This window comes from Astyanax mexicanus, chromosome 4 (assembly GCF_023375975.1).
Source record: "Astyanax mexicanus isolate ESR-SI-001 chromosome 4, AstMex3_surface, whole genome shotgun sequence".
Taxonomy (NCBI): domain Eukaryota; kingdom Metazoa; phylum Chordata; class Actinopteri; order Characiformes; family Acestrorhamphidae; genus Astyanax; species Astyanax mexicanus.
Window position 1 is genome coordinate 47,234,883 of NC_064411.1, and position 26,945 is coordinate 47,261,827.

At 38.3% G+C, this 26,945-nt stretch overlaps 1 protein-coding gene across 5 annotated transcripts in view; it reads right to left on the reverse strand.

Annotated features, from left to right (window-relative positions):
• LOC103037335 (receptor-type tyrosine-protein phosphatase mu) overlaps positions 1-26,945 on the reverse strand; it is a 255,198-nt gene that overhangs the window by 132,565 nt on the left and 95,688 nt on the right. For all 5 annotated transcript variants that reach the window (XM_022678937.2, XM_049478835.1, XM_022678936.2 and 2 more), the window contains 4 exons: positions 26,524-26,602; positions 22,590-22,705; positions 20,006-20,180; positions 5,590-5,883 (listed from right to left, as the gene is read on the reverse strand). In XM_022678937.2, the coding sequence (XP_022534658.1) occupies positions 5,590-5,883; positions 20,006-20,180; positions 22,590-22,705; positions 26,524-26,602 (664 nt within the window). The remainder of the gene's footprint in view (positions 1-5,589; positions 5,884-20,005; positions 20,181-22,589; positions 22,706-26,523; positions 26,603-26,945) is intronic.

The window sequence follows — 26,945 nt, forward strand, 5'->3', positions numbered from 1 at the left end:
TTATTTAATTTTTAACCCTTTCCACAGAGTAAATATGGCATCTCATTTATCCACAGCTTAAAGATGATCATCCAATCAGTGTAAAAAAAAGGGGTACTGAGAGAGTTTAGTGTCAGATGCTTTTTATTGGTAGCCACAGTGTTAGCATTACCAGGCTAGGGCCAGGATAATAGAGACATAGTGGACTGTAGATCTGGTTAATGGCTGTAATAATTGTGTGCTCTACCCACGTTGAGACCTTGGTATGACACAGTCCCTTAACATCATTAGCAGGATTAGCATTATCTATTTAGCATCGCTCCTCAGAGCTCTCCATTCAGTTCTAAACAGCTGTGGTGGACTTCATCTCTGGTCACTGCTCCAGCTGACCCTGCTCTTTTTATCTGAGGGCACATGAGTGAAAACGCCTCCACAAATTTGATTTGTAACATTTGTAAATTAAAGGTTAAGCAATAGGTCAGGTCTTGATCATGGATCTGCTTTCTAATATTCATTTTATATTACTGTTAGCATAATATTAAAAATGCATGCTGGATATATTAATCAAATAATTTTATGTTAATGAACAAAAATCCATTTGGACCATCTGAAATGTGTTTTGAAACATTACTCTGTTATATGGAAAGAAGGCAGGATTTGGAGTAGTTGAGCCCAGCTGCTATGCAACACACTAGCTAATCAAAATATTACTGTAATTTGATGGAAGTATAAATTGTTTGGCAATAAACTACAAAAACTTCGCTTTCACTGCTGAACTGTTACACTTACTGGGCAAACTGTATTCAGTGGAAAAATCAACTTTGCCTCTGGTCCTTTAGGCTGCACTGTAAGCTCAATAAAGGCATTTTTTTTTTTTTTTTTTCTGGGATAAGCAAATAAGTATGTGAGCCTGGCTCCACCACTGGCCTCTACAAATTTGGCAACATGGTGGCCAGTTCTGGCTGCAACTTCTATAAAACAGGACCACAGAATGCACGTTTCATAGTGACAAAGAATATGAAAATATATATATAAAAAAACAACTTCAAAACTACATGAACACACGCTAAAAAAAAAAAAAAAAAAAAAAAAAACAATCAGGCAAACCTTGAGGATAAAACAGCCTTTGTATGCTCTGTGAGGCAATAATGGACACAAAAGATAAGCCTGAATACGAAGTAATACAATTTACTTTCAAGAGCAGAGCTCCCTTTTTCTTGTTACATTTGTATTTCTTTGTGATCGTCCCTCCATTACGGTCCTTGAACAAAGATAACAAAAGACCCAGTGAGGGAGAAAAAACAAGAATGTGGGGAGGATAAAATAGAAAAAAAGACAAACATTAATAAAATAACTATGTTGTCGCTGTCACGCAAAACCATGTATCTCCATTTTTGTAGCTTCTCCATTTTTCACTTTCTGACATTGTTTAAATGTGGCAGTTGTACAGTGTTAAATTGTCATGATGAATGGACCACTTAAAACCCCAAAAGGAACTGCATTAAAATCCTTTTATGCTGACTTCCATTGAAAGTTACGAATGATTTTTGTTTTACCCTCCTAAGTGACATTGCTATGTTTTGTAAATTGGAGATATGAAGATTTTATGGGATGACATACAATATTGTGATGATACATACATTAAGATAGGGGAGTGCCATATCATTTCATACGTATATTTTTGGCAACTTTTCTTTTTTAAATATCGTAAATGATATTATACCCTTAAACACTGTGCCATATCACCCACCCTTAATCAGCAAATTAGGGTACTACTTGTTTGCTGTTTTTATTTCCCATTATATATTTACTAGAGACAGATTATATCTGTCCAGTATTATTAATTTGACTTTAATCCTGAAAAAATTGAGATATATGAAGTGCATTTTTAATATCATAAAATTTTCGATCATTGACAAAAATATTTCAGTTAGGGGTGTGCCATATCATATGCAATAATATAATTAAATTTTCATTTTGTTGCAGTAGTGTATTCTTAAAATATATATCTTTTAATTCAGTGTTTTGTCATATCGCCAAGAATAATACCATGAAAAATACCAGGAAATTTTGTGATATTATTTTAGGGCCATAACGGCCATTCCTAGATTAGGACTTTAAATACTTAATACTTCTTTTTGTTTCACTTATGTCAAAATCTGTGATTTTTGGGACCAGTTTCAAACCAAGCTTAGGCGTGGCCAAATGACAGTAATTATTATTTTAATAATAACCACAATAATATCACAACCTGGGTCAGCTTCAGCTAGGAAAGTCTGTGATTCCCTGAACAGAACTGCACTGTTTAGCTTAAAGTGGAAACAACACAAAATCTCTGCATATCCAGCATTAAAAACAGTCTAAACATGATTCCTCTAGCTTTATGAATGCTGCTGCTGTATTCCTGCAGAGCTTGGTGGTGTTGTATGTGGTTAGCAAGTTAGCTAGATAGCTCTGTTACTCACTGAGTGGCTGAGAGAAGAACTGTGGAGGGTGGTATTATGCAGTTAGCATGGTTAAAGTCTTTATCCTCTTCCACCACGAAGCACACATATAGGTCCCACATATAAGCTGCAGAAACTATGAAAATTCTCCAGCGAGCCAGTATATCTCGCTGCAGCCTGTAGAAATTAGGGCTCCTGTGCTCCAGAGTTCCATCTAGTGACTGGAGGAGGAACTGCAGCTTCACGTTATCAAACTGCCCCAACAGTGATCCACTCAGCAGGGTTGCAGTGTAACCTTGAATCGAATCAGCTAAATCAGAGAAAAATCGTCCCACCGTGTATTTTGGCTAAAAACTAACCAATACAGATACATTGATCTTCCTATCTCTAGTCAAAGTTTCAAATATCAAAACTTGTCATTAAGGAAAGGTAAACACAGTGTTGGGATAATAGGGATACCTGTCAAGTCTACCGTTTTGGCCAGGAAACTATCGTATTTTACGCCTCTTTCCCACCATCCTCCCGTATTAGTATTTTCCCGTACATTTCCTGTATTGTATTATAATAAAAAAAAACTTTCCTGTGCCTCTTCAAACTGAAACGTCAATAACCTCGCGAGAACAGCCTCAGGTATTAGATTCAGGTTCTGATCATCAATTGTAGTTTGTAAGTAGTTTACAGGTGTTTTTTTTTTTTATTTCTTGTAAACCTGTCTAAAAATGTAAGGGATACTGAACCTTAGTTGGGCCGGTTGGAACGGCTCAAAGCGGGTGGTGGAAAATTTCCATTTTTTTTTAAATCCACAACTTGACAGGTATGCATAGTAAGTGAATAGCCCCTATGCTAAACCATGATAAATGTAAATGAGATAAAGAATAGTGTGTTAAGTGTTGAGTTTGGCTGTACTGAACAGTCTCTAATGCGTGCTCTGCATGCCTTCATGCCTCCAATAGCAACATTTTATTGTATTGTGATACATTTTCTTGTTATATCGACAATATACTTTTTTTTGTCCCAATTTTCTCCCCAGTTTAGCTAGGACACTGACAATATACTTTTTTAAAGCAGAACGAAGAAATTGTCAATGCTTAAGGAAGACTGACCCAATGGCACATACGGTATTACTAAAATTGTAATAAGATAAATACAAGACAATATGACAAAAAACTGCTGTCAGTATGGGAGTGTTTTAACTGCAATCATATGTAAAGAGATAATTATTGTGTATTGTGAAAATGTTTTTAAATATCATGATACAACATTTGTATCATATTGCCCAGGTCTTCAAGCCCTGATCACACCTGACATAACCATGAATCATGATCACATTTCTCACATCATTTTAGCTGGAGGAGGTACCAATTACTTCCAGTTTCTCTCAGCCCAAATCCAGTTTCACTAGTTGCACATCAGCCACATAAACATCATGACAACATGATTTTGCAGTTATTATGCATGTTTCAGCAGTGATCGGGTTAATGTGAGCAGATTTTACTATCTGCGTGTTCACACTACAATTTGGTCATATGCATCTCTGACTACATCCAAATGTGATTTGAGTGATCAGATAATGATGTGTCCTTAAAATGCATTGTAATCCATTCACAGCTGTATTTTCTGCAGCCCATTTATGATTGGACCACCCAGGATGCATATTAAAGCCAAGTATTAACAGTAAGTCAACTCCAGTGCTAAATCTACAAAGCACACTTCAGATATCAGTGAAGGTTTGGCTGATCAATTTATAGTAAACAGAGTATAAGCAATGAGTGTAAGCAGAAAATTGTGTAAATATGACAATTCTGTAAACTACAGCTTTAAGGGAGGAAGGAACGTTCTCCCGGACAAGATAAAGAGCCCTTCTGCTACACTCCTCATGGGGCCTGGACATCCATCAACCAGCAAGAGGGAGAGTGGCCTTGAGGTTAACTTCCTTTTCCACAGACAAACACACACACACACACACATAAAATAACACACAATAGAAATATACACCTCAAATTAAATTATACCTGTGTAAATATATCATCATATATCACATACTAAATAAACCCATATGTTCATCTACTGAAGCACAGACAAAAGCAAATAGCCACTTAAATGCATGCAAACACACACACACACACACACACAAATACACACAGCTACAGACAGCCCTAAGGGCCAGGTGTGAAGGCCGAGTGAGTAGCACTATCCATTCCCATCAGAACTGCTCAAATGAGAAACAGTGAGACCTTCAGCAGGAGGTCACAGTGCTGATTACTACCCAAAACCAGTTTCTGCCACACACACACACACACATACTCCAGCCATGCCTAAAGACAATGAAAATTCTGTACCGAGGGCCAGAGTCTGTACCTATAATAGGCCTAGTTAACACAAGACAACAGCAGGTCTCCTCCATCACACAAACTCTCCAGTCCAGGCCAGGATCTTCCCCAGACACTGACCTGATCATATTCTGCAGCATGCACTATTCAGCACTCCCAACTCTCTGCCCTAAAGCAAAACAACCTGAACACAACACAACAAACCCACACTACACAATCTCTCACACCAACACCAGGTGTCCTCCCTTCAACTCTCTGCTGCGCCAGTCTTGGCCTGCAAGCCATTTCTAATTAAAGTTCACTTGAAAGTTTATATACACACACACACACACCTTATGGACAAAAGTACACCTATTAATTACTAAATGCTAGTGTTTTATTAGGTTTAATAGGATACCACCATTGCAACAAGTTAGCTGGTGAAATTTCTTCATTTTTAGATAAGCCATCATCAGCTATGAGTGGTTATTAATGACAAGTGGAAGCATCTAAGTTTCTGACCAAGTAAAGTTACAAAACAGAGTGTCCCAGTGATGAGGAGTGTAGTGCAGAAAGGTCTTCAACCAATGCTCTGGGGACCCTGCTAATAAAGTGTGGACTGGCTCCACACTAATGCCTATGAGTTTAAAATGTACAAATTGTACAGTTATTAGTATAGACATATGTCATCCACATTCAGAAATCACTATGTTATTAACAAACTGGCCTCAGAGGTGCAGTGAACAACTAAAACACAATAAAACACTGATTGTCTTAATTCTGGACATCAGATTTTTTGCCAAATTATCTACTGCAGTACCGTAAAAACATAACAAAAACAATACAGTCGTACTCACCAGCACACTTGGTACGAGCTCTGAGTGGTGGTCCCGGGGCGCCAGTGCCCCCGTCCAGAGGCCGGGTAAGCAGCACGCTGATCTCGTACTCAGTGTCTGGATCCAGGTGGCCAATTTTGTGAGAGGTCTTGTCCACAGGCTGCAGGTCGTACATGGTTCCAGACACAGTGCGGTACTCCACTTCACGGTTTATGATGGGGCCGTCCCCGTTGATGGAATTGGCATTGAGTTGAATCCACAGGTAGGTTGCTCCCACTGCTGTCAGCTGGGGTGGGGCAATGGGCACTGGGGGCTCTGGAGGAGGAGAACAGGGAGGTGAGATCTTGTACTATGTGCTACAAAAGTTAGAGTCATGGGACACAATAATTTCCAGGTTTCTGTCTGATCATACAGTATTTGGCATTTAAGTGTTTGTCAAAAAGTGAAAGAAAGCTATTAGTGTTACACTAAGGCTATAATGTTAATCCAGATATAAGCAGTCCAACATTCATTTTATGAATGTGTATCATCACTAATATCTGCAGAAATGTATATGAAAAACAAAAGACTCCATGTCCTTGAGTATTCCTGTGGTGCACTGTGTAGTGTTGTAGCTCATTTCAGTGCGTGAAGAGCTTGTTAATTAAGTGCTAAACTGAATCAGGGGAGAAAACACTACACAGAACAGGTGAACACTGAGGGATATAAAACGGTGAGTTATTGTTGAAAGAGTTATTGCTGCCTCTGAAACGAGCCTGTAGTCCACTGGAACATTCATAAACTGCACAGTGCAGATGAGGGAGAGACCATCCTGGACTGTTTTTGTGGTAATGGAGTAAAGGCAGGATGTATCTGGGAAAGCGTCTGTCGATCAATAAACCTCTTGTCCATGGGTGGTGGTATTGATGAAACAGGCCTGGTGTGTGTTTGGGAAGGTGCTGTTGTAAGTGCTACAACAATCACTAAAAAAAACTTGCATGGGTGACATATTTTACTGACTGCAGCTCCAGCAGGAAAATACAAGGTCAGGGAAATCTGTGTTCTTTATTAATGTACAGAAAGACAGAAAGGTTTGAGCCTAAGTGTTGGAGACAAGCTAGACAAGCTGGATGTTTAAAGTCACTGGCAGCAGCATAGATATGGAGGGAACTATAGCAGAACTGTGCACGCTGCTTAGCTGTAAAATATGAGCCAAGAAACTGCGTAAAGTTTATGCACACACCTTGAAGGGCCGGCCTCAACCGGTAAGAAGGAACCATAACCAAAATTTTAGAACACTCCTATTTTTTTACTAGTCCAGTAGCAGTGCTGCATGGCTGACACAAGCCTTATTTTCTCATCTTAGCAATGACTTTTGATTACTGCACTTTACCTGTCAAACCTTCAACTCTTCTCTTCACTGCTGAAACTAAGACTTTGTCTAATGTTAAGCTGAGATCAAGGCTAAAGCTTTTGCCATGTGCGTTAGCCAGATCATTTTCTGTACCAGTTCTCTCTAGTTTCCAAGAGTCTTTTGAAGGTGTAGGAAACAGTACTCACAACTCTTTGGCTTATCTGTAGTTTCTCTAAAGAAAAAAAAAACTCATACATTTAATAGTTACAGAGTTATCTGTGCTTCTGTGTCTTTTTCTAGTTATTATGATTAAAGTGTGAATGTGCTGTGTGTTGTGTAAATGCTACACAGTAACATGATCAGGTCCAGCAGTGCTTTACTACAGACAAAAGCTTTGTGAATTGACATATTTTGCATCCATTTCCAAAGCTCAGTTTATTTCTGTTGCTACAAACCAACCACAAGTTGTTAAACAATGACTTGTTTCCTAAAAAGCAGGAAACAATCCTAGTCAAAAGGAAAATGTTTAGTTCCTCTTTTACTTAAAAGCCCTGGAACCATGGTACCATTTACGTTCACTGATTTTTTGCCATTTCAGGTTATTCACTGGCCACAGTTTAAATGGCAAAAAGGGGAAAAATTGGGGTGTTCTAAAACTTTTGATTGGTAGTGTATATATATTCACAGAAAAGTCTGGCTCTACTTTGCTACTTTCACTCTTTTTTTTTATCCTGTCTCTAGTGTATATGTGTGTTGAAAGTAGGGCATGGCTGTCACTGTGAATACTGTATAAATGACTCTATAGGTTGGCATTGAAAATGCTATGTCTGCACTTTTCCCTTTTACAGTCAAAACACAAACAGACACACTCTTCAGTTTCCCATTGTGCTGTTCCAGCTGCAGCTGCTTCACAAAGAGCGGGAAGAGCTGACAGAGTCAATCAGACAGCCAGGTGAGACAAAGTGCATTATTGATCAGCTCAACTACTTCAACCTGAAGTGAAATTTCATTTATATATCTTGCTGAGGACTAAGCTACGTCTGTGTGTGAGCGCGAAAGAGCGTGAGAGTGAGAGAGAGAGATTAGCCCAGCAAAACTGTCCGTTTTGAGAGTGTTTATATGCATGGCTACAGCTAGGACATTACCATCGATGAACACATCAAAACTTTACGGCTTTGGCAGGCCCAGTGCTAGCCGTGCAGGCCGAGTCCTATAGGATGGCATCATTTTGGAGGATATATGCATTCTAGGCCAGACAGAAGTGATGGATACCCAGCGCATGCATGGAGTTACAATATAGCCAATATGATAATAAACTGTAAGTCATATTTATTGCAGAATTTATCTGATCTCAGAGATCGATCAGGAAAGAAATACTGACACAAAGCAGTAAAAAATAAATAACCCTAGTATAGGAAAGTGTGTGTATTAGAGATAAGATCGGGCCCCAAAAAACAAGCTCGACCTGGCCCGAGCCCATGCACATTCTGCCCGAGCCCAACACGACCTGTCAAACTGTCATTATAAGCCATTATAAGCCATTATAAACCAGTCAATTTTTTTAGTAAGTAGAGCATTAAAACAGACCTTTTTTATAAACATTTTCGGGCTGTCTGAATGAATGAAATCTGTTCAGAATGATGTTAAATAACACTTCAACACTGAAGAAGCATAGACCTATTATGTAAGATAAAAAAATGTTATTAGGAACAGCTACACACTGTGCAGCAAGTGTGTGTTTTTATGTATATCTAAGGCAAGTACACTACATTTCACTATAAAAATAAAAACATAAGCACCTTAAACGCAAAATTATTCTTCATAGTTCTGCCAGCAAGCTGTATACTGAGTATACTGTATTCATGCACTTGTGGCTTTTTCTAAAGTCACACAGACATTCCAGGGATTGACATTTTTGGTTTAGTAATAGAGGTGTAATAGAGGAGTAAAATAGGTGTAAGACAACATTGATACATCAAAGTATCTTTATAGATTTTAATTGTTAATTATTTGATGCCACTCATAAACAAAGTAAAGACAACTTTTGCAATAATAAAATGTTAAAATGTCATATTATTATAATGACTTCACCCAGTAATAATACTTCTTCAATCCCTTTTTTTTAACGGGGACTATGAATTATAAAGATTATGCATTATGCTTCTATACATGGAAAATGCACATGCAGGTTGTTTTAGCCAATTGTATTTAATAATATAAAAGATCCATACAATGCAGACATTTTAACACATAATAAGACTGAACATATGTGTACTGTTACACCCCTAGTGGCAGCATGTGCTCTTGCATTCATGTGTGTGCATGTATAAGAAAGAGTGTGTGTGTGTGTGTGTGTGTGTGTGTGTGTGTGTGTGTGTGTGTGTGTGTGTGTGTGTGTGTGTGTGTGTGTGTGCGCAGGTCACCGATCCTACAGATGGCTGTCCCATGGTGACCCTGGCCAGGGGCCCCTAAATACTCTTTAATCCCTCTCACCACAGCCGGCCAATCAAACATCACCTAAAATGAACCAGTTAATCCACCTGCCTCTCAGACACCACGCCGATGCTGTGAGTTTACACAGCGGTTAGGGTTAGGGTTAGCACCCCGAACACTCTAAGCACTTTTTTAGACTGGACACCCCCCATCATGTACACAGGTGCTGGATAAGATCTGTCTAGACTAGGATAGCAGTATTGATTTTATTTAGTTTAGTACTGATGCTGATAGAGTGGTTAAATCCCTAGTGAATAAATAACACAATCTAAGAAACTCTCAAATGTCATTTTTACAGGGGAAAAATGAACAAAATAGTTTTCATATGCCACTGTTATTATAATAGGCAGCAGATAAACAGTTAATTAATAAAATTAGGAAAAAGTGAGCAGTTTTAAGGGATTTTTCAGTCACTTTGAAATAGGCCTAACTATAATGGCTAGATGACTGTATCAGACTCATCTCCAAAACATCAGGAAGGTTTTGTGGGTTTGTCTGATATGCAGTGGTCAATACCTATCAAAAGATTTCATTAGTTTTGTGGGCAACATATTGGGATAGTATTGTATCGTGAGATGCCACCCCTACTTAAGAAGTACTTGTAAAGTAACTGTATACCATCATGACATAATTTATTATTGAGGAACTGAATATTTGGCAACCAGTAGAAACTAAAAAAAATCTTTCAGTATTTAAGCAAATTAGTGAAAGGTCCAAACAAAAAAATTTAGTTTTTTAACAACATAAATTAAAGCTATTTAATAATTTTGTTTGTTTTTTCGGACAAAAATTTACATTTCGCAGAGTTCCTAAAATATATCAAGGAACAACAAAATTTGTGTACACTTGTAGTCAGTGTCAACACAAGAACAGGATCTTACTTTAGAAATTAAGCTTTAAAGAATCTGCTAGATATAATAATAATAATAATAATAATAATAATAATAATAATAATAATAATAATATAAAGTTTAATACATTTTACATTCATGCAGTCTTTTTTCTTTGAAAGACATTTCCAATGCATTAAAATGAATTAGTGCTCAATTTGTACAAATATTCAACTAAAAAACAAAGTAACTAATAATGAAATTTACTAAGTAATAATGAACTTATGTATTGTAAATACAATACGTATATAGAAACCTTAGCTTTAGCGTTAAGATTTGGGTCCGGTCCTGTCTGCCTCTTCCCTGTCTCTGTGTTTAGTAAGCTACAGGCTACAGGCTGAGTGGGTATGATCACACATACATCAAGAGCCAGGCCTCAGGCAAGAACTGATTAAATCTGCACGGATAGAACATTCACAGCAGACTTTTTGACCTCACCAGTCTCCACTAAAACAAACTTACTCAGCTTTAATAACCTTTCACAAGGAAGAAGGGTGAAAATCATTTGAAACTGCTACAAAAAGCATTTACAGGCTGCTATTTTTGTTATTTGTTAGCTGTAAATGATGAGGAAAAAATTGGTCTAATTGGTCATCTTCAGCACTATAACAACATATTGTTATAGTTTATATGGGGAGGTGGAGTAAAGTAATAGTATTACATGACCTCTTTAGAGTTTATGACCATCTTGCAACATGGTAAAAAAATCTCTATATAAATGACTGAGATGGGAATGACTACTCAGTTTATGCTGATGTATGCTAATTTTCTAAATTTGCCGAAGAATTTAACAACAAGGTATCTGTGCCATCCACCCTAAAAATTAAATATCTCATATAGCGCCTCTGTACTTATTTTCTGCAGGATATGACAAAACTTTACCCACATCAGTTTGCATGAGATTAAATCAACAGTCTTCAAATGTATGTGGGGACATAATATTTTAATAAACGGTATCAAGGTGCTTCTGCAACCTTTGCACAGCCGAATATATTAATTCTAAACCCAGAGTGGTCTGGTGGGTCCCTGGAATTTTTGTGACCATTTTACATGTTTTTCCGACAGCTTTAGCTGGTTACCTGAGCCATTACCGAGATTTCAAAATGGCAAACTCAGTCTTCATCTAATTATTCTTGCATAGACTTAAAGGGAGCATAGAGGAACAGTCTTTGCTAAAATCACATGATTCAACCACTCTGAAACAATACTGCACCACACTGTATGATTTAAAAGTACTTTTTCGCTGTGATATTACATATTCAAACGAAAGAAGTATCTAAATTATTTATGTTATGGGCTGTCGCTTTAATAAAACCTGAGATTATTTTCTAGGTTGGTTTAACATAGGATTTGGTGTTTAAAATATCTGTTTAAAATATCTGATATAGGACATTTGGATGGTCTCTGTTAATAGTTACAGGACCCCACCTCCCCATGTGAACCTAACCCTGTCCGAATAGAGCTTTTACCTATTAGCAATATATATTTTGCCTAGGGGTGCCTTAAAGATTGCAAGTAATTGTAATTTTCGTCTGAACTATTGCTGTATCTCAATCTGCCAAATATAAAGAATGCTAGAACGCAGTTGTAGGCCAAAGAAGGAAGCTATTTTAACCCGATACTGAGATCTTCAGCACAGCAAATCACCAAAGTCCTGAAAGAACCGGATGGGTTTAATCATTTAAAGCACAATCGACTGTTTGGAGAACAAAGCCTTTCTGTGAGCAGCAGAGGCCCAGAAGAATGTGAGTGTCAGTGTGTTATTAGAACTGCGTCTTGTTACAAATAGGCCAAAAGACATGCTCTGGCACTAATGTCAATACACTCCCTCTGCTCCTAATACGCCCATTCTCTCATGTGCCCTTATGTCTACAACTTAAGTACCACTTCCTAGAAGAGCCCGGAACCTCTGCTGAGCCATCAGGGGCGCTCTTCCTCTCTCTTATTCTCTCTCTCTCTCTCTCTCTCTCTCTCTCTCCTCTTCCAGAGGGGAGGTCAGAGGGCAGTGTTCAGATTAACCACAGGTGAACTTTCTGTTGCAGTGTAATGAAGGAGCATACAACGCAGTCTGCAGGCATTACAGTATGTGGCCGTACACTGCAACCAAGGTCCACTCACGGTCCATTTAATAAGCTGAATTATATATTATATGCAGTAAATTTTCTCTCCATCTTAAAAACTACATGTCAAATTGCTAAGCGAATTAACATTAATGCTGTAAAACATGGCTTCAACATGGGTTAAAAATGTTAAATTGCTAAGCGAAATTATATTAATGCTGTAAAACATGGCTTCAACATGGGTTAAAAATGTTAAATTGCTAAGCGAAATTATATTAATGCTGTAAAACATGGCTTCAACATAGGTTAAAAAAGTATATTTTTTAGGGATGCACAATGTTACTGAAATTATATCAGTATCGTGCAATAATTGCTTTATTTAGAATCATCGGCCTGGGCCAATTCGGCTGATATTTCAATCCGATACTTCCGACTTATTTATTTATTTATTGATGGATTGGTTGATTGTATGCTGGAAAAAGACCATGCAATGCTACAAGCCACTACAATTGGCCAACACTGACAGTGCTTCTTTAAACTTTATTGATTTAAGCTTCTTTTTATTTATTTGTATTAGTTTCAAAAGATCTGCAAACAGTCTTTGGAAGTTAGCAGTTAGCTAAATCAATGTGAAAACAAAAAATGTGAAAACAATTTTTTCAAGAGAAACCTTTCATTGTATTGTTTTTTCATACAGTTGGACAAATGTCTCTGAGGCTAACCCAGGGTGTCTAGTCTCTCTATAGGTTATAAATATATCAGCATTGGCTGCAGATCTACACATGTGCAATATCGGATATCGTTGTCGGCCCAGAATCCAAATCGGTGAATAGTTGTATTTGTCCACTCCCAGTCAACAGTCTGAACTTACTTGTGAAAATATAAATATAAAAGTATTCCTGAATTCCTATAGTTTCCTACTGCTAATGCAAAGTCACTTGACAGCTTAACACACTTGGAGGAAAACACTTCTCTTTACATTAGCTAACAGATTCCAATGCAGAATAGTTGCAGGATTCAAGTGTGGGGCCTCCAGAAGTTAAGGCGTCCTTTCTGTGAGTTCCTTGTCTGTTTACAGATGCCACTGGACATGATCATTTCTACCCAGTGTGCTGTCCACTGTGGGTTGTATTGCCTTCTAAGCCTTTTATAGAGGAATGTACATTTTCTGCACATCCATCTGGCATCCGCTATACAGATGTGGGCGTGTCCAAGTTGTCCTCTGAGGTTCATGATCAGTTTAAATTGATCAAAGCTATTCTGTTTCCCACTTCTAGCATGCCAATGTAAGTATTGGCATATAATAAACATTTTGCCATATCATCTACCACTGTATTTATCAGCAACTAAACTGACTTTATTTTATTGAAAATGCACGCGTTGTATGTGATCTTTCCGTTAGCCAAGAAGAGAAATGAATCCTCCCACTACCCGCTGGCTCTGGCAGACGCTCCATCCATCACGTTGGTGACGGCCCTCGGCCAAGCGTGACCTGGCGGGGTGAGAGCGGCCTGTGCTAACAGGCTCACAGCCCGTTTAACGTAGTGGTGTGGCACTCGCCTTTATGAAGACATCCGTCACGCCTTCTGGCTCCATCACCCTCAGCTCGGGCCGCTTAAAACTATAATGACTTATTAATCTACAGATGTCATGCCATTGTCAACTATTTACAGCCACTCCGAGGACAGAAATTGCTCCGTCATGTCAGGCCTTCAGATTCTTGGACAGAAACTTTAGCCAGTGAATTGACATCACCTGAGCAGACATCACTGATCTTCTTCTCAATACAATGCAGTTTCACTTTTAGCCCAACTCTGTCATATATTAAACAAAACAAATACGCTGCCTGGCCCCCCAAAAAAAAGTCTCCACCTGGAGTTAACTACGTAAATGATGTGGGGTTGATGCTGCAGTTAGTCTGCAGGTCAAGGTTCAGCAACAGTATGTGCTAAAAGAATGAGGTCAGCTGACTACCTGAATATACTGAATATAGACCAGGTTATTCCATCAATAGATTTTTTCTTCCCTGATGACACAGCCATATTCCAAGATGAGACAATGTCAGGATTCATGGGGTGATTCAGGGAGCGTGAGATCATCATTTTCACACATGGATTGTTCACCACAGAGTCCAAACCTTAACCCCATTGAGAATATTTGGGATGTGATGGAGAAGAGAGGCTTTGTGCAGCGGTCAGACTCTACCATCATCAATGCTGCAAGATCTTGGAGAAAAATTTATGCTTAACACTAGCTTAAAATAAATCTTGTGACATTGCAGAAGCTTACTGAAACGATGCCACAGTGAATGTTTGTTGCAATCAAAGCTAAAGGTGGTCCAACGAAATATTAGAGTGTGACCTTTTTTTGGTGGCAACATTTGGCCAGGCAGTGTATAAGAAAGAATTGATAAATTGAAGGACTTAAAGATTTAGTTTTGCTATCCTGTACTTATTTTCAAAAACACAGTATCAATTTTTAATTTACATCTAAGGCATTTACTTGGGTTTACAGAACTTGTTTGTGAAATGGTTTTTAATTAATTATCTAGACATCAACATCTAAATCTTACCAAATAACTCCTATAAAACCTGCTAATTGTGACAGAGGTGAAGTGCCACTGCATCCTTTTGATTTACTGCTAACACAATGTCAGTGTGACAGCTCAGCATGCTTAGAGGAGAACACCAATGATTGATGTTGTGGTATTTCCAGACATTAAACTTGCACTGATCTTCTTTCAATGCAGTACAATTTCAATGTAAGCCCAACTTCTTATACATTGAACAATAGAAATGTTTGAATATATTAATATATTGAACTTTTTTTTGTATACATTTTTATTTTTTAGTTCACATGTAAAGATGTGTGTCACTAGAAAGCAGTGTTGCACTCTATCGTTAGATCCCACTATTCTGATTGTATAAATAGAAAACTTTTATTTTATTCAGATGTAATAAATATGATGGTGCGTTCTTTTATACTATGACAATTTCTTTCTAAAATTTGATTTAAACAATCACAACATATATTCTTGCTTGCAGCATATATTGCAATATATTGAATCATAAACCCTATATCGTAATGCGTATAGTATTGGCAAGTTCTTGCCAACACACAGCCCTAATGGACAATGGACAATAGACTAGGCTAAAAATAATTGCGTGATGAGAAAGAAAATCAAAATAAAGCAGTGGAAAATGGAGGGGTGGCAGTAAATGAAGTTAATTCCGCTCTGGGCTCTTTAAGAGTGTCCAGCTTTAGTAAGCTTAGCTTGGACAAAAGGCTGTAAAGCAGCAGATTAGCAGCAAAAACATGCAGTGCAAGATGCTAATAAACGTCTGGCGGATGCTGTAAATCCTACACGCGCGGGAACGGACAAGCAACAGAAAAGCTTGAGTGGTGTGTGTGTGTGTGTCTGAGAGAGAGAGACAGAGAGAAAGAGAGAGAGAGAGAGAGAGAGGGAATTAGTGTGAGACTGATAAGAGACAGAATGAGAGGTGTATGTATTAGGGATGCTAATTTCTGACCTCACCACAACTCAATTTGATATATATTTTTCAGAGAAATATTTCAGTGCATTAAAAAAAACTAAAAAACTGAACAAATTTGACTTAAATGTTAAACTTGCAATGCGCATTTATGAGTGCATTCTTTTCTGAATATTACCATAATGAAAAATAATGATAATGAGTCATTCTAAAAAAAATGGAGCTATTTGCCTCACTTTGCGTGAATGAGATGCATTAAGCACAAAATATTATTAAAATCTTTACACTACTGATGCAAAAACATTGTTTTCTAAAGTGAACTGTAGCCATTATTGTATTAAATTTACCACCATGTCATGCTTTACTGTGAATATGGCTTAAATGCCTAAATAAAAAGAATAATAATCATGCATATTATTATATATTTTTAAAAGTCTGTTTCTGTTTCATAGAATACAGTGAAAAATCAATTCAGCTCAGTAATCACCAAAAACAAAAAATACTGTGGCACATTTTTACATTTTACATTTAGTATGTATATATGCATTTAAGTGTAAAAGACAGGGGAGACACAGATGATAGTGGCCTCCTCGGGGGGAACATCTGAGACTGGCAGCAGAGAAAGTAGAGAATTATTTGTGTGTGTGTGAGAGAGAAAGACACGTCTGGGTGTATCACAGTGGGTGTGCCTGTGTGTGTCCTTGTGCATGTGACGGTGCGGTATGTGTGTGGCAAGGGGGTCATTGAGCAGCTGTTGCAGGGCTGTTGTCCAGGCGGTCAGGGGCGTGAAAGCGTGTGTGTGTGTGTGTGTGTGTGTGTGTGTATGTTATGGGGTTATGGTAGTGGACAGCTGTGGCCTGCTTCAGTGCAGCACCTGTCTGCCAACCTTACATACAAAAAGCCTGCCACTTCTTTACTCTCTCTCTCTCTTTCTCCACCCCCTCAAGATTTTTCCACTTTTCTCCATCTTCCTTTTCTCTTCTATTGTCTCTTCTCATCTCCTCTTGCCTTGTCTTCTTATATCTGTCCATTGCTCTCTTGTCTCTTCCAGTATAACTTTCTCACCTCCTCTAGACATTTCTCCTCTCCTGTCCTTACTTTCTTTATTCTCTCCCCTTTCTCCTCATCTTCTTATCTTTTCTCCCTTCTTCTCTTTGTTTCTTATACTCTTTCTTTCCTTTTACTTTCTATTCCTCTAATTGTATCCCACCTTACTCATTTTTATCATGTCTTCCTTTGTCTCATTATTTTCTCATTTCTCTTCACTGTTCTTGTCTTCTATACTTTTATTGCATTCATTTGCTATATCATCCTCATCTCTCATCATTTCTCATTATCTCTCCCCTTATGTAATCTCTTCTTTTTTCTCTCCTCCACATCTGACCATCTCTCCTTTGTTTCTCATCTGCTCTGGTCTTTCTCATCCTGTTTTTTTTTATCTACCTTCCTTCATCTATTTACATTTTTCCTCCAGTCATATATGCTCTCATCTCATCTTCTTATTATCCTATTCTACTCTTCTTCACTCCTCTCCTCTTCTTTCCCCTTCTTTTTCCTTCTTCCAGACATTCTGGAAAAACCCAGACACTAACTCTCATTTAGTCTCTTCTCCTCTCTAGAAGTATCCAGAACTCTCCCATCATGTCCTCATGTGCACCACAAGTCCCTTTCCTAGTTATTCAGAGCTACTGTAGCTCTAATTGGGCTGGTGTGGGTACTGCCGGATAGCAGATCTGCAGATCGGGAGAGGAAGAAGCAGCTAATGAGTTACACCAGGATCTCCATGCCACTCTGATTACCCACGGCTTTGCTCATTAGTACTGACATGGCCACGTAAAGCCACGACGAGCTGCTCAACATCAATTAAGCCTCCATGCAAAGCTACGGCACACCAGCATTTGAATGGGTACAACACCAGGAAGAGGCAGTCGTGTGATGTAGCAGGGCAGTACCCTGGGAGGAGCAGGCAGAGAGATGCTGCCGGTTTGCCAACACCCATCAGAACCTATCATCTCCATAAAGAGCAGTGTGCAGGGCCAGTGTGGGAGAGCCCTACAAATGGATTAGAAGGCTGGAATCAGTGAAAGAGGCCATGCAGGTTTACTTTTGTGCTGTAAATGCATGAAGGCTGAGGAAATTTTGTGACATAAATAGGAATTTAAACAATTTAAACAATTCTGGACAGTTAACAATTAGGCTGATTATTTACATGGTCTTTGAATTCAGTCATTGTTAAAAAAAATAGTTGAACACAGAGGGAGTCAATCAACAGAAATGGAATCTGGTGGGTAGTTGTGCCAGTCACTCATTGATTGACTCTGCTAATTCACAGCAGATCATCTTTAGTGATGAGTCAAATTTTTGCTTTGGTGGCAACCATTAAAATATCTATGTATGGACACACCATGATCGGTGACAAGATGAATGATTCATTGGCACGCCCATAAGGCCTGGTTTTATGAGGTAGGGTGCAATTTTCTATGATGTTGTCTTCATTACAGACACTTTGACAGCCCAACATTCTGCTAATGAGGTCCTGCAACCAGTAGTCTTAACTTTTCTTAGCTTCTTCAACAGGATAATGCTCATCCACATGCTGCTGCCATCTCCAGAACTTGCTTAACGACACAGTTACTATCCCCAAATGAAAATGTGTGGGATGCTTTTGGTGCTCTATCAAGACTATGTTGCATTACACATGCACTACACGCTACCCCTGTTTGTGTAGCTCAATAACTGAATCATTTGTTATCTTCCTTACGAATAGCACTGCAATCCAACACTTCCTTCTGAGTGCAACTATTTTTGCAACCATTTCTTTGTCGATGGGTATACAAGTGTGTGAGTGTGTGTGTGTGTATACAAATAATAACACTGAAAACTGAGCTAGGGAGCACGGCCAACCTCAAGGTTGGGGTTGGCGTACTTTGACTGACAGCTTTCAGTGTGGACAAGGTAGGATTAAAGCAGTCCGTCACCTAAAGCTATGAATCCATAAAAAAAAAGGGGGGGGCGGAGGGGGGAGAAACCTACAGGAGCATAAATTCAATTCGTTGCTCGACCTGAGCGAGAGAAAGCGAGTGAAGGGGAAATTGAGGAGGAGAAATATTGAAGGCCATTACCCAACTCTCGCGGCTATGGCAGAGAAGGAAAGGAGGATTTAGAAGCGGCCGCCTCTATAAATTCATATCAAATGACTGGCGGAGGCCTGCGCCGGACAGCCTACTGTACATCAATACACTCCCGCCTTTATGTCCTTCCAGAGAGGATACATGCATGGTCAAGGACAGCGCTCGTAAAGTTGCACACATACAGACGCATCAAAACAAAAGGAGTGCGAGCCATTATCATAAAACGCACATCAATCTTCCTCACAGCACCATCAGCTGACAATGTGCTCAAGACATAAAGTCACTCTCTGCCTCTCTAGTGGAAGTTAGATGGCGTTCTTTAGAAGGTAGCAAGTGCGTTTAAAGTGGACCTGAATTTGTTTGTTGCAGTTAGAGCAGGGGTGTGGGCCGGAGTGGCTGCAGGTTTTATTCCATTTATTCCAGTCAACCAGAAGCACATCATCATCACTACATTCTGCACTACAAGCTGCAAAACTCTGCAAAGAGCTTTTAGTTTGAAACAATGGACACATGATGAAGAAATTAAGAGAAGAAAAGTGAGAAAGGTGGATTAAAGCAGCCAATATTAAGTTAGGTCACTAGGTTTTTCAGGATGGCACAATGCACTGTGCAGTGTTTTGACAGTACTTAATTAAAGCCTGCTAAGACCATTGAAAGACAGAAAGCCTGAATGTTACATTAGCTCAGCTAATGTTCCAATCCTAGCCCTGTCAGCTTGTCTTTTAGCTTTTTTTTGGAAAACAAAATGTGGGTCTGCTGCTCCTCCTGAAACATATCCTAAAGGAAACGCTGCAAATGATTAAACCTGTAAAATCAGGTGTGCTGCTGTTTGTTTAGAATGAAACCTGCAGCCACAGCAGCTCTTTGGATTAGATTAGACCCTAAAAAGAATTGAAGAAATAAGATTAAGAAATAGTAAATGAGAGTAAGAAATCTATCTATATGTAAAGATTTGATTTTGGATCTTATGGCTGATTCCAGGCACTTGTTGCAATCCACTGCATTTGCTGTCCGAGTCTGATATGTAATGTGGACTCACGCTTGATGGTCAGTTCTCCATAGTTGGAAACCCCTACGCCCTTGTTGGAGTGGACGATGCAGCGGTAGCGGCCAGAGTCCTGCTTGGTTGTGTTCACCACGTCGAACATGCCAATGAAGCGCTGGTTATTCCACGGCTTAGTGGCCTTCATAGGAGCCTCGCGTCCTCCAATGCCCTGCAGAGCAGACACAGGCAGACAGTGAGGAGTCAGAGTGTGTAATTGTGCATGTGTGTGTGTGTTTTTTAGGCTCATGAATGTTTGTGTTTGTGTGTGCAGTCGTGCATCTGTCCGTTTATGCAGTGTGCTGATGGTAATATATTTCCTTGACTGTTTTCTTGGCTGCAAGTTTGGAGTTTTAATCATTTCTACTGCTCTCGCTCTCTCTCGCGCACACACACCCTAGATTCCCCCCAGCTGTCACCCAGTGTAGCAGGCAGATGGGGGCCATTTGTTCATTGGAGATCTTTCTTCATTACTGTCATCGGGGGACTTCACTTAATGTTTGTATTTCTTTCGCCTAGTAATGAGGACGTGTTTGTTTAAGTAACTAACTACCTGGCAGAGGTCCTCCACACTGAGAGCATCACAGCCGATACAGAGTAAGAGAGAGAGAAAGAGCGAAAGAGGGAGAGAGAGAAAGAGGGTTGGAGAAAGAGAGAGAGGGATAAAGAGAGAGAGAGAGAGAGAGAGAGAGGGGGGAGGAAATAATGCCAGTAAAATAGTGTGAGGGAACGATTGACAGAGAATAATGAGTAACAGAGTGAAAGAAAGAAAGAAAGAAAGAAAGAGTGCATGAAAAAAGAGAGAAAGAGAGACAGAAACAGAGATAGAGAGAGAAGAATACTGAAAGTGTGTAAAAGTGTGAGAGTCAGAGAAAAAGAAAGAGATAGAGAGAAAAAATTGTGACATTAAAAGAGTGAGAGAATGGACAGAGAGACAGAAAGAGAATGAAAAAGTGAGAAAGAATAGTGAGAGAATAACAAAGTTTAAGAATGAAAGGGTGCATGAGAGAGAATGAGTTAAATAAAATAGTAAGAATGGGTTAAAGCACGAAAGAAATTGACAGAGAGAAAGAAAAGGAGTAGAGCGAGAAATTAAGGAATATATACATATAAACAAGGGAAGAAAAGAAAGAGTTAATGTGAAAAGAATGATGACACAGCAGAGGTAAACAAGCTCATTCTCCTGTTTTTGAAGAGACTGTTGTGATGTAGTCTGACTGAGAGGAACACAAAGAGGCTGTGTGTGTTAACTTAAGTGCTTCTGTGTGTATCTCAGGCCAGCTTACCCAGTACAACACTGCAGTGCTAATGTGACAGAGTCAGAAGAAATTAACAGAGCATGATAATAAGAGAGGAAACACTGCTTCTACAGAGACAGAGAAATAAGCACAAACAGTTCAAAGCTAGTTTTTGTCCTAGCTGTCTCAAATACACAGGACCTGAGAACAAAACCTTGGCCTAATTCTCCAGCATTCTGTGTGAAACAGTGATTAAGCAACTTCAGTAATCTAAATAAATAGTATCTCATTGCTTTTAGTGGTTGTGGATTGCGCACTACACAAATAGCAAAATCTTTTACCAGGAGGAACACACGCAGAGTCTGTCTGCTCTCCAAACTTTTTTTTTTTTAAATCATGTTTTGTAACAAAAAACACACACATACACAAAACTGATGCCATGTAGGAGACATGTAGGTTTTACGTTTCTTACAAAACGGATGTTTTAAGAAACAAGCATTGTTTGTATGCTGATTTGCAGCCAAAAAACATAAAAATGGATATATAAATAGAATACTGGCTGAGTAGGCACCATTTCTTACATTTCTATTGAACCTGATTGATTTGGATTGTTGGAGTGCGTGAACACTGGCGATCACTCGAATTAAGCAGTTCAGTATTATATGCACATCGTGTGAGCCAGTGATGAACATTTAGCATTTTTTTTCTAGTCCAAGTCTTTTGTCAGCCAGCCCATAAAATCGAGGTATGTAAAACCAGCTAACAATTTTTGGCTAGTAGAACATTTTCTGAAAGTTTCAGTAACGTTATAAAAATGTTCAATGTGTCATTTTTTTAAAAACATACTGGTAACATTGCTGCAACATCACTTTTGTCAGTGTTTTAATGTTTAGTTTTGTGAACATTACTCTAAAGGTTATGTGAGAAATGTTCTAATACTAATATTGTGATGCTAACCATTAACCATTATAAGACGTTTTCAGAATGCTCCTGGAAAATTATTTCTGTAATGTAAAAAAAAATGCACTTTCTAGATATTTATTTATTCTCCAATTATCTTAAGATACTGAGGGTCTGTGTAATAATCTGTATTTATACTGTATATATTTTCATTCATCCACTGTGCAAATTAGTGTCTTAAGCACCTTGGGATCTTATAACATTCTGTTAGCTGGGAATCCTGATTTGTTAGTTGAAAACTTCTATTAATTATTATTTCTAAGCAGTCTCACTTGCCTGAAAATATTAAATTGCGTAATCTGGCATTTTGCTTTTTTTTTTTTTTACATATGTATATGTACATAGGCATACAGTGTATATTTATGTGTGTGTTTCTATTTCACCTGTAGCCACAGATTAAAGTTGTCTCTCCACTCTCCATTGACAGTACAGTGGAAGGTAGCCGTCTGCCCTGCATTCACCTCTACTCCTTTTATATGGAGAAAGTGGGGCGTGGTCACTGAAAAAAAAACACACAACATAAACCCAACATATTAATAAATAATTCCTTGTATCAACAAAATTTTTCATCACATGCATTCCATACATATATTTACTGTAGCACAGTACTGATCAGAAGAGATTAGTTGTACATTAATTAGTGGTACATTTGAAGTAGAACACAATAGAGTATTTCAATAAAGTCATAGTGATGTGTATGTATGGTGCATATTATGGTGAAATGTGTCAATTTACATCGTACATTCATTCAAAATAAATAAAGAAGTGATAAAGAAGCGATACCTCAAGGAATGGCTTGGGAACATTCACACCTGTATCCTGTCTAAGTTGTGGGGTGTTATATTGTAAGTGAGTAAATTAACAGAGTAGGAGACAGGCCTGATATGGTAAGTGCCAATTTAATGGGAGATTCAATTTCCAAAGTTGTGTGGGCATTTAACCTTCAATCCACAGTTTCTTGGTGTAACAGGAATATATAATGGGAGGCATTACCACCTACAGTAGACAGTGCAGTGGGTAGTAATGATTGTGTCTAGAATTGTCAATGGAACAATATATATATATATATATATATATATATATATACATAACTATACTATACAATACTATACAATAACTATACATATATACAGTGTTTTATATGTATAGTGTTTATGTTGATTTTGTTGACACTGATATACAGAACACAGAAACTCACACAGAACGTCACACAGAAAGTGGCAGGTATGGCAGGTATGTGTAAGGCTCACAAACACATTTGAGTGGCTCTTCGATGAGTTCAGAACCTTTATCTCACCACATCAAAAACAGAATTTTATATGAGAATTTGAATAAGCTGTAAGAAGAGTTTATTTAATAACTTCATCTTTAGATTGGTTTGAAAAGCCCTGGCTATAGAAATCCTATTTAATCTATGCTATTTATAATACGGCAGTAATGCTCAGTAAATCTCTAACCTTAACTCCTCGGATCTGTAAAGCGATGCGGCCTGTGGTAAGTTTAATTAGTCTTTCTGTGCCTCAACAACAAAGCGCATTCATATCTGGGTCAATACGCATTCATAACAAAAAACATCTCTGCGATGAAGTTCCATGTAAATCAAGTTATGAGTTATAATGTTTGATTATGCCTCTCTTGTGGAAATCAGGTCACGGCGACCTTGAATCGATAAGCGAGGCGTCTTCCAAAAACACGGCAACGCTGCTAATTTAATCACCCCCTCTCAGCTCGCTCCTCTTCCCTCTATTCAATATTTCATCACTTACTTTTCCTTTTTTTCTGTTACAAATAGCAGCACTTTTATTACTTTGACCGGCCACTCTCCTCAATGGTGTGTTGGCTGTAGCTATTTCTCTCACTGGTATAATGTAGTTTTTTTTTTTCTCTTTAATGATAGGTAGACCTCCCGTTGAGTTAATGACACCTTGGAGTGAAGGCGGCCGTGCCATCTGCTTTCATGAATAGGAAATGAATGTGTCTTTTTGGCCGTTAAAAAAAATAAACACACATCCTATCACTCAATTTAAAGCTCAGAAATTATCATTTGGAGCTCAAAATAGTAAAGCCATTACCCTTTCTTCCTGTGACTGATCTGTATGACTGACTTTTATTGATAAAGTCATATTGTGGCAGTCTCAATTCTGCCCAACACACTGTTCTATGCTTATGATTGTTGTGCAGTGCTGTCTAAGATTAGGAATTTCAATTTTTTTCCATAATGTAAACCCTGTTAAACATTTGTTGTAAGCAATTGTGAATAAACAGACCAATAGAAATTCTCTAAACGATTTGTGGATTTGGGGAATTAGAGTCCTCTCAGATAAGAATGCGTTGCACAGAGAATGTTCAACAGTACTTTTAATGCAGGATAATGTAAAAAAAAACTGATGTAAGAAATTCTGTGTATCTGTGTGTTTGAGTCTATCGTTTTATAATATGTGTGTTCATTTAGTTCATTTATAAAATACTGTCAAACTGTAGACAAAAACCTACCAGTTATTACATTTTCAGAAAGAATGTATTAGATGTTGCAGGGATAGTCATGCCAGGACACTATTACCATTAATTCAACATTTTGTCACCTCCCAACTTAGGAATAGCACTACTTATCATCACAAATCTTATCATGCAAACATCATGGTATCTGCAGGTATACAATGTAATAAGTTTAACTGTTTAACTGGATGAAGTGCAGTCCATTTTGAATAATAATCAATGTATTTAAATAAGTTTTTTTTACAAACCAACACTACTGACGCAGTCTGTCTGTGCGTAGCAATATTAGAAAAGAACTGGGCGATATGTATCACAATACCGAGCTTCAATTCAACATCTAAGATATGTTGTGATTGTTCAAATAAACATTTATACAAACATTGTCACATTGTCAAGTATATAAAAAGAAGTTTACTTCAATCCATATTTTCTTATATTACTGCAAAAATATTATTATAAATGTTGTGTATCTTTAAAAAATATTTTTGTGATACAATATTTTTATCATATGATCCAGCCCTAACCTGCAGACACTGCTTAAAGTCAGCATTTTGTATTTTTATTTTTTTTTTACAGCGGTGATAAGCATGTAGGCATGCACTTGGCAAAACAAAGCAGCGTGTATTTTTTTCCTCAGATATTTCTAGTTTAAGCCGGTATTAGGAGTTTTAAAATCTACTTTATGCCGGCGCCGACCATAATCTGCATTCACTCGCATCCTTCCTCACAATCAGTTAACAATAGCCAGTTAAACTGGGCAGGGATTGCAGGGATAAATCCAATTTGATCTGAAATTCCAAACATAACACAAAAACATCTGAACGCTAACAGTCAGTCTGTTTCTGCACCATGTTCCCGCTCCCTCTGTCTCAGTAAACACGGGAGAAAAGCCAGAGTAAGTGTTTATTGGTGTAAGGAGACTATTTGAAGAGCTTGATAATGCACTGAAAGGAAGCTCACTGTACACAGTTTTAAGTGGGGCTTTCCATAAGAGGCGAGCACGGTGCATTCTCAACCCAAAGTGTTTTGCCCTGTTTGAATTTCATCTGTTTTTGCCAAATGATGGCTCTCCACTTTTCTCAAGCTCTTGCTGCGTCCAAAAACCGAGACTGACTCTCCGCTGATTCATATTCCCTTTCTTCCTCTTATTTCTTTAGCTCTCTATTCACTTTCTTCCTCCTAAGTGCTTTAAATTCCCATTTAGAAACAGCAGAAAGAACGTCACAGAAGATCCGGCAGCCAGCCCTAGTTAATATACAGTAAACACAGCACTACAAAATCAGACAAACAAAAAGATATAAATGCATACTAAACATGCACATATAAGTCACAACTAATATTACATTGATTATAATTAATAAATAATTACTTATTTAACAACAGACAGAGTGAGTTCTCCTCCATGTTGTTTCCAAAAATAAAATAACTGACATTGCACTGATTATTACGTTCTGAATGTCGTATTTTTATAACAGTCAGTTTCAGTGTATTATAATACCTTCACCAGCTACTAATCTTTTAGGCTGCAAAGGGACAACAGTATGGAATGTGGGATCTAACATTAGTTTTATGCTGTGTATCTTCTAACTCATAAATGCAACGTGCCTCTGGATACAGAGAACAGTGCAGAATGTTCAGAGACTGTAGCAGAACATGATGGAAAAGACCTTTCTGCCCTGCTAGTGTGGGTCTTCAGGAAGATAGGCTGCACTGCTTTTTTGCAGGATGCCACTAAAGGGACAGGCAGCGCCGTAATGAGTGTGTGTGTGTGTGTGTGTGTGTGTGTGTGTATGCTTTTTACGATATAAGACTCGGCCTTACTGCATTGATGGCCCTGGACGGCAACATCCTTGATGGCCAGCAAGCCGCGCTGGCCTGAGGTCACCACTTCAAAGACGATCTGCAGAGGGAAGAGAAAGCACATAACCACAGTGATAAATGTACACACCCTCAAAATGTCACACCACACAGCAAAGCAAGGGTCCCCCTAGGGAACCACACGAGGGGGCTTAAACAATGGTCATGTAGCAGCACAGATTCAACACAGGAACATGGTGCGCTGATGTGCTGAGCAGTAACTGTTGTTAGAATACAGCTGAGGGTTGTAAAAGCACCCTGTAAAAGGTTCTCTTTGACTCATTACAATAAAAGTGGAAACACTTTTGGCGCTATAAAGAGCTCATGGCTGGTTTGAATCAGTAACATGATTTTCATAACATTTTGGCCTATTCTTTTATCTCTAT